Genomic DNA, 12,474 nt, shown 5'->3' with positions numbered 1-12,474 from the left:
ATATCATTTTTAACAAATTTAAAAAAGTATTATTTTTTAAATTCGTTATAAAATGACATGTTAAACAGGTAATAATTTGTTTTAAGGGATATGTCTAATGGCATTTCCTTATAGCATAAGGAAGTTCCTATAGGCATTTCCTTATGGTATGCAGCTTATACATAAAAGTATTAAAAAAAATAGTTTAGGAAACAAAACCAAGTTTTACTAAATCGTTTCATAAATATCTAATTTAATATGACACATCAATCTCGCAAGAGTAAAATCTATCATGAGGATATCATAAAGTCTAGTTCAAAAAAGCGACATGAAGAAGATATATTGCAATCACAACAGTTGCAATTGCAACCTTATTTATCTCAAAGTTCGTCTGCATCTAAATCTGGAGAAGCAATTTCAAAAAGAACAAGATCTGTAAATCCTACAAAAACGACGAAATCTACTATAAAGGCAACAAGTGCTGCGTTGACATCATTATCGGGAGAGTCTTCGAATAATACTTCAGTTTCCAATATTTCTATTCCTCCTATTCATCAAGACCCGAGGTTAAGGTTTCAGGATTATAGTCTTTTGGCAAAATTATCTGAAGACTCGTGTAATTTGATAAAGAAAATGCAAGATTTTGGTCAAAGAAACATTTTTCCCAAAAAGAAGTTTATTGTAAATTTAACTGAACGGGTAATTAAATTACTTTTTCTTAGATTTAAAATGTTATTAAGAACAATGTAGCGTATGATTTTTATATATTTTAGGAGTATACTTCATATCTTCATTTCACTACATCTGATACTCAAATAAATAAATCACAAAATGATGTTGAGTTTTTCTGCATATTGTGTAATCAAAAGTTTACAGCTCGTATTGGTCGAACATCCAACATTAAGATGCATTTACAAAGAAAACATCATGACATTTTGGGTAAGTGGTTTGACTCATACGATACACTAAACAAATCAAATAAAAAGCGAAGCGTGCTAGATGCCGATACTTTAAACGCTATCAAGTTCTTTATTACATCAAACTGCTCGATTAATGCATTTAATAATCCCTTTTTGAGGAAAATAGTTAAAGTTTCACTTCCTTGTGCAAAAAGTTTTAGAGAAAACTTGATACCAGAAACGATGGCAAAATTATCAAACATAATTAACGAAAAATTAGAGGATGCCCTGGTTGTCACTTTATTTAGTGATATATGGAAATCTCCTGAAATGTTGGACTTTATTGCAGTTGGTGCAGCATTAACGAACAGTGATTTAAAAAAAGAAATCATCATTATTGGTATGGAACAGATGACGGGACGTCACAATGCAGAAAATATTAAATTAGGGATTGAAAAGATTATAAATACCTTTACCTTGAATTTATTGATTACTTAAGTTATATTTATTTAATAGCTATTACATGTGATGAAGGGAGCTCATTTGTCAGACTGTTTAAGCAATTATTTGAAAATTCTCAAGAAGATAGAGTTGAAGAGACGAAAGGAGGCGATAGTGCATTTGAAAATGATCCATTGCTGAACCAAGAGGTTTCCCTTTATATTAAAGAAGCAGATAATGAGCAGCTAAAAATATGTGAAGATGAAGTCTTAAATATTGAAATTCAAACCTCTGATGAACTTCTTGAAGTGCTATTAACTGAATCAAGGAAGCTTACTTTTACAAATGTTATTCAGTTAGCCAAAACAGCTGAGGAAGTAAACATCACTTATGACTTTAACGAAGATAACGAATACGATCTTCATAGTGCTGAACTAATTAAAAATCTTGAAATTGAATTGGGAACATTGAAACTACCGCGGTTTTCTTGCGCAGCTCATTAAAAAAATCGCTGTACGAATCGCTAAGAAACAAAAATATGTGTCGTTTACTTGCGACGCTTTCAAAGTACGCAAGAAGTATCAATCAATCTATAAATAGCGTTCAATATCACATAAAAAATGAAGCTAAATTACAAACAAGCTGTTACAGAGTTTTCAAAGTGGTTATAAATAAAATGCATTCGATCCGGAAAATCAATGCCCAATCGAATTAGATATGATTGAACTATACCTACAAATCCTTCTTCCCGCATACCAGTTCAACTTAATTGTACAAAAAAATCTTTCATCGATTGCTGATGTTTTGCCTGGATTGACTATTATGATTTCAAAATGGAGTAGAATGGAATTACAAGGAAATGGAAAAGAATTTGCTAACTTGTTAATTTCTTCTTTTAAATTAAAGTTTGAGTACGAACTTAACTCAGGAATTTATCAAGTAGCATCACTGTTGAATATCTCAAAGCTTAAATTGTGGTTCTTTAGACCTGATTGTCAATTTATTGTTAAAGGTATTTAGTTATTAGGTTTTATTATTTAATAAAGACAAAGAAAAAGTTTTAAAATTTAGTTTAAAAACTAGTTCTTAAAAACCTAATTTAAAAATTTAACTACTTTTATATATCAATTTATTATATTAAAGTTTGTATCGCAACCTAAAATTATTTAGGAGCAGTAGAAAATCTACACGAAGTTCAGAAATTCTTTACGCCACGTAACATTTATCAAAGTGCTTTAGAATCGCAACCAGGATGTGAGCTTACACAAGCGAAAGAACGATTGAGTTCAAATGATCAGCAAACTGATTCGCTCAGCGGATTTATGCTAGATGATAACTATTGCCCAGAAGCTCGGGAGCCTAATTTACAACTCTATTTACTTAAAATCGAAAAAGAAAAACTTTACTTTTTTAAGCAAATTGAAGAGAAAGGACTTGCTGTATCTGTGTATCTTTCTTATGATTTTTGGTTCAAAAATTCTAAAATGCCAATGTTACGAAAGCTATTTGTCATCTTACTAAATATTCCATCATCAGCAGCTTTTATAGAGAGATATTTTAGTACTTCTGGTTTTGTATGTGAAAAGAGATGAGGCAACATGACAGCTGATCTGATTATCAGTCGCTCATTGTTAAAAGTAAACTTAAAACTTCTTGAAATGATTTTTCGGACGACGATGACTCAGATAGTGAAATGTAAACTTATCATATAAAGATAATATATTTTTTGAACTTGAAAAGCACAAAAGTAAAATGAATATATAATGCAATAGTTTCAATAATAACACAACGGTTTAAATAAAAAGTTATATATCTTTGAATTAAAAAGTAAAAAGTAATTACTTTACGATTCGCGCTTTCTTAAAAAGACACATTTTTTAAAATAGATTAGGTAAGTCGTGTTTGTGTCAAGTTTGCAAACCCATTTATTCGCGTAAGTTACGTTTGAGTTCTGTTTGTAAACGCATTTATACGCGTAAGATGCGTTTGAGTTACGTTTTTAAACGCATTTTATATGCGTAAGTTGCGTATTAAATGCGTGCGTAAACGCAGTTATTTGCGTAAATTGCGTTTACGTTTACGTAAGTAAACGCAATAAATTGTGTCAAATGCGTTTGAGTTTGCGTGTGAGTTTTTATTTTGGAACGCTAACGCAAAACGCAGTTTTTTTTGCATTCCAATGTATGCTCGAGACCAACCAATGGTTGCAATAAAGATGATAGTGAATAGAACTTCTTTTTTTTTGTTGCTGTAGACTTGTTGGCATGATTTTCTAATACTTTTTTTCCTCTTTTTCTTTAAGTCGCTTAGCAGGATTGATAAGTCGCAGTTGTTTTCTTTCGCATTTTTCTCTTTCCTGTTCGATTTTGTCCTGGTGATATTTCAGCTTTGCTGAGTATGCTTCTTGAGAAGTTAAAACGAAGTATTTTAGCTGACCTTGTCTGTTCGCTATCTTTTTCCATGCGGTGGCCTTAGGATATCTCTGTTGCGCTAATCAAATCGTAAAACGTATCGTGTTTGGATTGGTTAATATTATATAAACAATTATTTTCCCCTTGGGAATAGGTATAAATATCATGGTTATGGGAGTATCTTCACACTGCACTTATTCACTTCTCTTCACTTCACAACAAACTCGAGCACTTCATGTACAAGCTGTGATCTACAATCTCTTCTTTGTGTTTAACTATATTGTATATTAATATTTAAAATAAATAATTGAACTCGTTTTACAAGTCCATTTTTAAGTAAAACAACAATCTCCATCACTTGCACATATATAAAAACATATAAAAACATATAAAAACATATATTCAATAAAAGTACTTAAATAATTTAAAATATTTTAAATTACTTTAAAATTTATTAAAAGTTGGATTGTTGCTATGAAAATATTGATCACTTCGTGAAATGATTGACTTACCAGGGTAGGATGAGTTTGCAAATGTAAAATCTGAAACTGTTGCAGATTTCAATTTTGGTGTTATAAGACTACTAGGAATTGGGAGTTCTGGGACAAAACGATTTTTTCGTATAAAATTGAGTATAATTTTTTTATTCAGCGCGAATTATTTTGTGTTTCCAAAAAAAAATTTTTTTTTTTCATAACGTGAGAACGCGTAATGAAAAATTTTAATTTTTGTAAAGGTGTTTAAATTTTCTAGCACGAAAAACTTCTTTTTCTTTTTTCTATCTCCCGCCATTTGATTCCTTTATTCTTTAAAATTTGAATGGGATCTTGAGGCAGTATTTTAAAACTTCGAATTTTTTCGTTTTCATCTCGTAACACTTTAATTCTCGGAGTTTCAATGAAATTCGTTTTTAATATGCCAAGAATTTCTTTAAGTCAAAATTTTCACAAAATTAAATTTAAAAAGGGGACGCTTGAGAATGGGGAGTTTGGTCCGAGAAGCAATCCGGAGCCGATAGGTTCGTATCCTTTTCCGCTTTTACATAAAATCCATCTCTGACTGAGCTTCCTTTCACCCGCGGCGTTAAAAACAGTCCGTTACCTCTGTGAGTTCCCATTTTAAATACGTTTCCATTTCTTTTGACGTATATAACACCTCTTCCTGAAATTTTGTCGACCACAGTGGACCCAAGCGAAGAGGCAGCTCCAGCCAACAGACCAGTGGCAACCATGGGAGCGGCTCGCGCTGCAAGCATTCCCAATAAAGGCAAAAGAGCTCCAATAAATCCTCCTTTCACTTTTGAGTTGTATTCTACTTGAGTTTTGCTCATTTTAATGGTCACTCCTACTCCTCGACGGAGAGCGTCCACAATTTTTGATGTTGACTCTCTGTCACAAGCAAAACGTCATTTCCGTTAAATTCTTCTTTTGAAATTCTGATGCTCACTGGCTTGCCTTCAATCATTGATTTTTTTATTTTGTTGACCTGTCCCTGAGACACATTTACCTTGACACTGATATATCTGTTCATTTTTTTAACGTTGGAAAAATATTTATTTCACTTCTCGAATGTGATATCGTATCGTGATGTCTTCCCCTCGAAAGTCGATTAAATTTCCATTTTGATCGATGATGCGAGTGATCATCGTGGAAATTTCCCTCAATTTGACAGGGAGATAAGCCAAATGGGTGGGTTTCTCGATGATTTTAAAACCTGGACCCATATCTGGGTAAAAGGAGTAAATGCAGTTTAATTGGGAACCATTGATGTATGCAGACCCTATGAAGTTGTTGACGATTCTGATTGTGTTGACGCTCGAAATTCTGACAATGTCGTCGTACTCGTATTCAGAATTGGAATCCAACTGTCTTTTTGTGAACCCCAAAACTGGTGCGATGCTGTTTTCCACGTTCAAGTCCATCAAATAGTTCAAACCAAGTTTAATGGTTGATTTTAAAGTGTTGGAATTGGATCCGATTTTGATGTTTTCAGGGGAGTAACTGATTTTATTTCTGGCAACGTAACTTGCACTTTGTGACGCGTAACTTTTTATTGTGTTTGAGACGGACTTTTGCAAGTAATTGTTAATGTCGATGTCGTAACTCCCTTCTGGAATGGCGATGTTTTCCCAATTGGCTCCGTTGTTCATGCCGACATCTGGATAAAAAGAATAAATGATGTTTGTTCTTTTTCCGTTCAAATAAGACGATCCGATAATGTCGCTCATCACTCTGATCGTTTTTGTATCAACGTTGTAAGCTTTAATGTTAACCATTGCCATCTCATATTTTTTTTATGTGAATCCAACTCGATTGGCTCCTTGAAGCATGTCTCGATGACGCTGTTTTTTGATTTTACATCTAAAATAATTCCCGACATCTTTTTTATTTACGCAAGAAATTTTTTTTAAGCCATTTAAAAAAAATTTTTTTTTTCACGAGTTTGGAAAATAAAAATCATCAAATCCGCTTCGATATTTTCCATCGTACTTTTTTGATGACAAATCAATCACCGCAAATCCGTGAGGCTCAGACCAGCAATGTTTGCAAAACTTTTTCAACTCTTCTTTTCCCATGTCGCTCGAAACATGGTCTCGATAAATGTGGTCTACATTTTTTGAATTTTGAGGAAACAGAAAAATAAAATTAGCATTTTCTCTGATTGTTTGTCTGGGGAGCATGAAATAATTTTGAGTCAGGTAAAAGCAGTCCACGTTGGAATGTCTTCCTCAGATGTAATATTTTTCGCACTTGTTTTGTTTGGTCAATTGCAAATCGTCAAAGATCATCAAATTGTTTTTGGTTGAATCGAGATCTTCAGGTTCAGGCACATCGTCAGCTGTTTCGAAAAACTGACACTCCATGTTCTCCTTGTCGACATAGTTTTTTGAAAGGTCTTTAATAACACATTCAGGGTTTAAATTCAATTTTTCGATTTCACTTTTACCTTGAACAAATCAAGAATAACCTTTTTTGGTAAATTCCTCTCGAACGAACTTTTCAGTATTTTGTACTCGGGCTGGAAAAGAGATTTTCCAAAAACTTGTAAATGGTTGTAATCCAACCATCCAGGTCTTAACAGCAAATTTAGAAGCAAAGTTGTTTTTCCACAACCTGACTTTCCGACGATGATTCCTCGAATGCTCCTCGGCAGAAGTTTGTTGTTTTTCTTTTGCTCTTCCCAATATTCCATGACAAATCAGTAACTTCCATTTTTATTTAAAATATTTTTTTTAAAATAAAAAATGTACTGCGTGAAATGTAAAAGGAAAACAGAAACGACCCATTTGAGAAACGAAGTCTCAAAAAACAACAAAAATATGATCAAAGGAACTTGTGACGTTTGCGGAATGACAAAAAGCAAGTTTGTTCCTTCGCATGAATCATTTCAAAAAGGGGGAGACTTGGTGGAATCGATCAACAAATTTTCAAAAAAAATTAAACTGCCGTGGGCAAAATTCCCAGGAGAGATGCACATTCCAGGCATGAATTTTGCAGGGCCTGGCACAAACTTGGACAAAAGGCTCACTTCCACCGACATGTATCAGGAGTGGAGCAAACCGGTGGACAGAGTGGACAATGCAGCATACCATCACGATTTGGCTTATAAATATTTCAACGACATACAAAGCAGAAATTTGGCAGATCATATGATGCTTGAAGAAATGAATTCCATTCTAAACCCCACTCAAAAAGAAATTAACGAAAGAAAACTCCCATCATAAAAGCCAAAGCCAAATTTGGACTGGGTGTTGAAAAAAAAAAAATTTCAACGAAGAACCTGAAATGGACGGATCAGCTTGCAGAGGAGCTTCACAAACCAGTGATTCAGAAGAAAAGTGTTTGTGAATGACGTCGATGAAATATGGGCTGCAGATTTGGTTGATGTGCGCTCTTTTTCAAAATTCAACAACGGAGTAAAATATTTGCTCATGGTCATTGATGTGTTTTCAAAGTATGGATGGATCATGCCTTTAAAAAGCAAAACAGGTATTGATGTGGCTGAAGCTTTCAGTAAAATCTTTGAAAAAAGAAAGTGCGCCAAAATGTGGGTGGAAAAAGGAAAAGAATTTTATAACAAGCACGTGAAAGCGTTGGGAGTGCAATTGTATTCCACTGAAAACGAGGAAAAAAGTTGTATCGTTGAGCGATGGAACAGAACGATGAAAGAGAGAATGTTTAAATATTTTTCAGCCAACAACACTAATAAATAAATTGCCGTTTTAGATGAAATGGTGAAAAATTACAACAACACAAAGCACTCTTCCATCAAAATGACTCCAGTTGAAGCCAGCGATGAAAAGAATAAAAATAAGGTTTGGATGAACCTGAATGGAAAGGTGCAAACAGAAAGAAACGAGCCAAAATTTTCCATGGGCGACAAAGTGAGGATCACAAAAAAGAAGTCCAATTTTGAAAAGGGGTACACGCCGAGATGGACTGAGGAGGTTTTCACAGTGTCAAAAATTCAGTACACAGATCCGCCCACGTACAAAGTCACCGACGCCAACGGTGAAGAAATTCAAGGCACATTTTACGAGCAGGAAATGCAAAAGACAAATCAAGACATATTCAGAATTGAAAAAATAATTCGAAAAAAAAGAGCAAATCATTAGTCAAATGGCAAGAATATCCAGACTTGTTCAACTCCTGGGTTCGACCATAAAGAATTGTTTTAAAATTTTTAAAAAACATTTGAAAAAAATGGTATAAATAATATTCTTTTCTTTATAAAAAGATGAATTTTGTGACGATTGAAAATTTTGACGAGAGCAAATTATCGGTTGGAGAAATTTATTCAGCAACAAAACCAATTCAGTACCAAAAGATTCCGCTGTTTTATGATCGCCCCTCTGGAAAAGGTCCTGTCATTTTGAGAACTCCAGTTTTGTTTTCTTTGGGTATGTTTGAAAGTTGCAGTTTTGAAACGAAAGAACTGAATGGTTACTCCATGTCCTTTCTTGGTTTTAACGAAAAAAATGGAATGAATGAAGAAGAAAGAAAGTTCATCGAGGTGACTGAAAAAATATCAAAATTTCTTCAAAAACAAGTCAAGGAAATGATGCCCACTTTGAAAAAAGGAGGAAGAGCAAAAAAATTATGACAGAAGATTTGTCCATTTTGAAAAACAAATCTGAAAATCCAAACGCAGCTCCCATTTTTTTCGGAAAGTTATTCACAAAGAAAAACGGAAAAAAATATTGAAGTGACTTCTTTATTTTTCAAAAAGGAAACAAAAGACGAAAAGTGCGTCAATGAAAATAAAATGCTCGTGAAAGCAAATCCTTTGGAATACATTCAACAAAAGTGCTTCGCCATCGCCTCTTTAAAAATTGAAGGTGTTTTTATCGGAGCGCAGATCGAGTCCATTCAGGTTAAACTTTCAGAAGTGGTCATCACAAAAAATGCACCTTCTTTTCAAAGCATCATGGGTGACAATTTGGATTTGGGAGAAGTGGAATCTGATTCTGAGTTGTGAAATCACGTAAAATTCATGAAAATAAAATGATTTAAAAAATTTTCTTTTCATATAAAAAAAAAATGCACGCCCCTCACAAGTTGTTTAAAAGCAGCGCCTCAGCAGAAGTCCATAGTTTGGATTTGCAATTGGAGGAAAGAATTAAAGAGTTGGAACAAAAAAATCTGAAAAACATTGTTATGGTCAATAAAAAATTGAGTCATCCAACCTATTTCAACGTCAACGGACAGCATGAGATTTTTGCTCAACAAGACATTAAATTTCTTCCTGTATCTCACAAGCAGATATCGTTGTCAGTCGGACTGATTTTGGGAAAGGGAATTGCTGTCGTCACTTTAATGAACAAAATCAGCAATCAATTAAATTATTACAAAAACAATGTTATTCTTTCAGAGTCTGTGGATGACATCGTCATGACCATACACAATTACAGCAACCAGAAAGTCACCGTCAAAAAAGGAGAAAAACTTTGTAAAATCAATCACATCGATTCGAATTAAAAAAATTCAAGACTTTGTTAAAAAGATGGAATTGTTAAAAAACAAAGATAAAATTTATCCGACTCTTCCAACAGCACCGTCGGATGAAGGTCACATTTATCGACTTCAAAAAATAAGTGAGATCCAAAAAGAAATGGAGGATGAAAAGGTGAAGAGAATGGCTCTCAGCGAAAAGTACCATCGAGCTGCAAAGATTATTCGTTTTACAGATGATCGATTACAAACGGTGTGCATTGCTTTGGGAATTACAGGAATTGCACTTTTGTCAACCATCGTAGCCGCTTCAGCATCGATTGCGGGTGAGGGTGTTGCTATTGGAATGGGGCTTTTATCTATTTTCGGAAATCAACAGAACAAAAAACTGATGCTGAAGGCTGAAAAGCACGAAAAATTAAAAGTTTTTGCTGAGTCAATATTGAACACCATTAGTGACCACATTTCAAAAACGCTTATGGATGGTTTTGTGAGCGATTCAGAGTACGAATTAATTCTTGGAGAGCTTCAAAAATTTAAGACCATGAGAGAGGAGATACGAACAAAGACCAAAAGCAGCATTGACGAAATAATCATAGAGTCGTTGAACCAAAAAGGAAGAGAAGACGCCATTCAAGCGTTTAAAAACATGTTTAAAAACATGTTTAAAAACATGTTTAAAAAGGGAAAATAAACGCAAAAAAGGAAAATAAACAAAAAACTCGTTCGTGTTTTTGTTTAAGATTTTTTTCTACGTATTTTAAAAATGTCTTTTTTTAAAATACGAGACCCAAAAAAAAGGGACGAGATTGTTAAAAATTATATGGCTAAAAGAGAAAAGATTTACAATGACAGCATCAACACCGACATTTCATATACCAATTATCAGACTGATTTGAGCAAGTTTTTCAAGACTCTGATCGAGAGCAATGAAAAGGTAAAAAACGAGCTAAAGAGTATTGCATACAGAGCGGTTGACAACAATCCACTGGCTTTGACTTATCTAGAAAGCGAGACGTTTTTTAAAAGTTTAGAGACTACTGAAAAGCCTCCTGAAAAAATGAATGTTGGAAATATTGCTATGTACTATTTGTCCAATTACGCGTCCAACAGATTTTCTTCAGACAGAGTGTTTGGAATTCACGCAAAAGATGGAGAAATGGAAACGGCTATTATGGAAACGGCTAAGAATTTTTTGAGGAGAATGGCAGCTTCAAACGCATCGAGATCGTCTCTTCATTTATTGAGAAAGGCGGCAGCAAGCGAAATTGGAAGAGAAGCGATTACAGCAGCCAAATCTGTCGGAAAAGAATTGGCCTCTTCCGCCATATTGACAGCCAAAGACGTCGCCATTGACAAAGGCAAGAAAGCGATTGAAAAAGTTTACGCCAAAACAGGGACGGTGAATCCAAACCAATTGGTCAACTCAATTGTGAACGAAGCGGCAAAGGTAGATCAGTATGTGCCTATTAATCCAATGGAAGAGCTGCATAAAAAATTGTTTGGTTCGTCCATTAAAGTAAAAAGGAAAATGACGAAAAAAAATGCATCCAGAAATCAAGATCTCGTCAAAATGGGGAGTGGACTTTTGATTGCGTGAATTTATAGATCAAAATGATATAATTTTTTTTTCCCTTTTAAAAAAAAAAACTGCTTACACAGAACAGACAACATTGACTTGGTGAACAACGCCATAATGTATTTGTTCAGCGACGTCACTTATGACTAATCAGGACAACAAGTAGAAAGAGTCATGTCAAGAGTCAGGTCAAGGAACAACCATGCTTGGATTGTTGAAATACCCTTACGGTTTTCAGCTTGCAGATGGTTTGAAGCAAATGTGGTACAAAGACACTTCAAACGCAACTGGAACCACAGGATTCAACGTCAGGCGAGACCACTTGTTTACAGACACCACATCCATTGGATCTTTTTCGTTCAGGATACCTTTAAAACACATTTTTGGTTTTTGTGAAACTTATGACAGAGTTGTTTATGGATTCAGACACACCATCACCTTTACAAAGAAAGAATATGACGACGCCATTTATAGAGCTGGAACTGTTGGTGCGGGAATGATCGACATTAAAAAATTCAGACTTTTTATGTCGAGAATTGACTTAGATATTTTGAAGAAAGCCGAATTCATGGATTTCATGACGAAGAAAGTTTCCGTTCCAGTGGCATATAAGGCAAACAAAGTCGAAAGGCAAGTCATTCCCGCTGGTCTTACAGAATTTACCTGGACTCTCGGAAGAATCACGGACAAAAGCGTTCCTAGATATATCATATTCGGACTTCAGACAAACAGACCTTCTAGTCAAACTGCAAATCCAGCTGTATTTAATCATTGCGATGTCAACAATTTTTACGTGACTGTCAATGGGATAAAGTATCCAAATTACAATTACGAATTGAACTTTGGAGAAAAGAAAATTGTTATGGCTCATTCTGACGCGTTCTCTTTTGATGAAAAATATTACGGCACAAACGAACTTGTTTGTCAATCTGGTTTGTCTCTGCTTGAATATAAAAATTTGTTTCCATTGTTCTTTGTCGATATCAGCAAGCAAAAAGAAAAAGTTGTTTCTGAAACGGCCGAATTGGTTATGAACCTTAAATTCCGAACAGCAACGCCAGATAGCACCGTTATATTCGCCGTGATCATTTCCGACAAAATGATTAAACTTGTTTCAGACGGAACAAACATGAATGCTGTTTATTAGATTCTTTAAGAATAAATCTTGACAAAAATGAATTAAACAAAATTTTTTTTCTTTTTTAAAATAAAAA

General features: G+C 34.2%; 1 protein-coding gene across 1 annotated transcript; it reads left to right on the top strand.

Annotated features, from left to right (window-relative positions):
• Positions 1-1,942: 1,942 nt before the first annotated feature.
• On the top strand, positions 1,943-2,911 carry LOC149881283 (uncharacterized). Its single transcript, XM_090067962.1, has 2 exons — positions 1,943-2,331; positions 2,490-2,911. Exons 1-2 carry the CDS (start codon positions 2,037-2,039, stop codon positions 2,909-2,911), a joined length of 717 nt encoding a protein of 238 aa, XP_089924088.1. The 5' UTR covers positions 1,943-2,036.
• The last annotated feature ends 9,563 nt before the right edge of the window (positions 2,912-12,474 follow it).

This window comes from Hydra viridissima, unplaced genomic scaffold (genome assembly GCF_058129835.1).
Source record: "Hydra viridissima isolate aposymbiotic clone 2 unplaced genomic scaffold, HvirCarnegie_v1 scaffold_12, whole genome shotgun sequence".
NCBI classification, from domain to species: Eukaryota; Metazoa; Cnidaria; class Hydrozoa; order Anthoathecata; family Hydridae; genus Hydra; species Hydra viridissima.
This window is presented reverse-complemented; position numbering and strand designations above follow the sequence as displayed.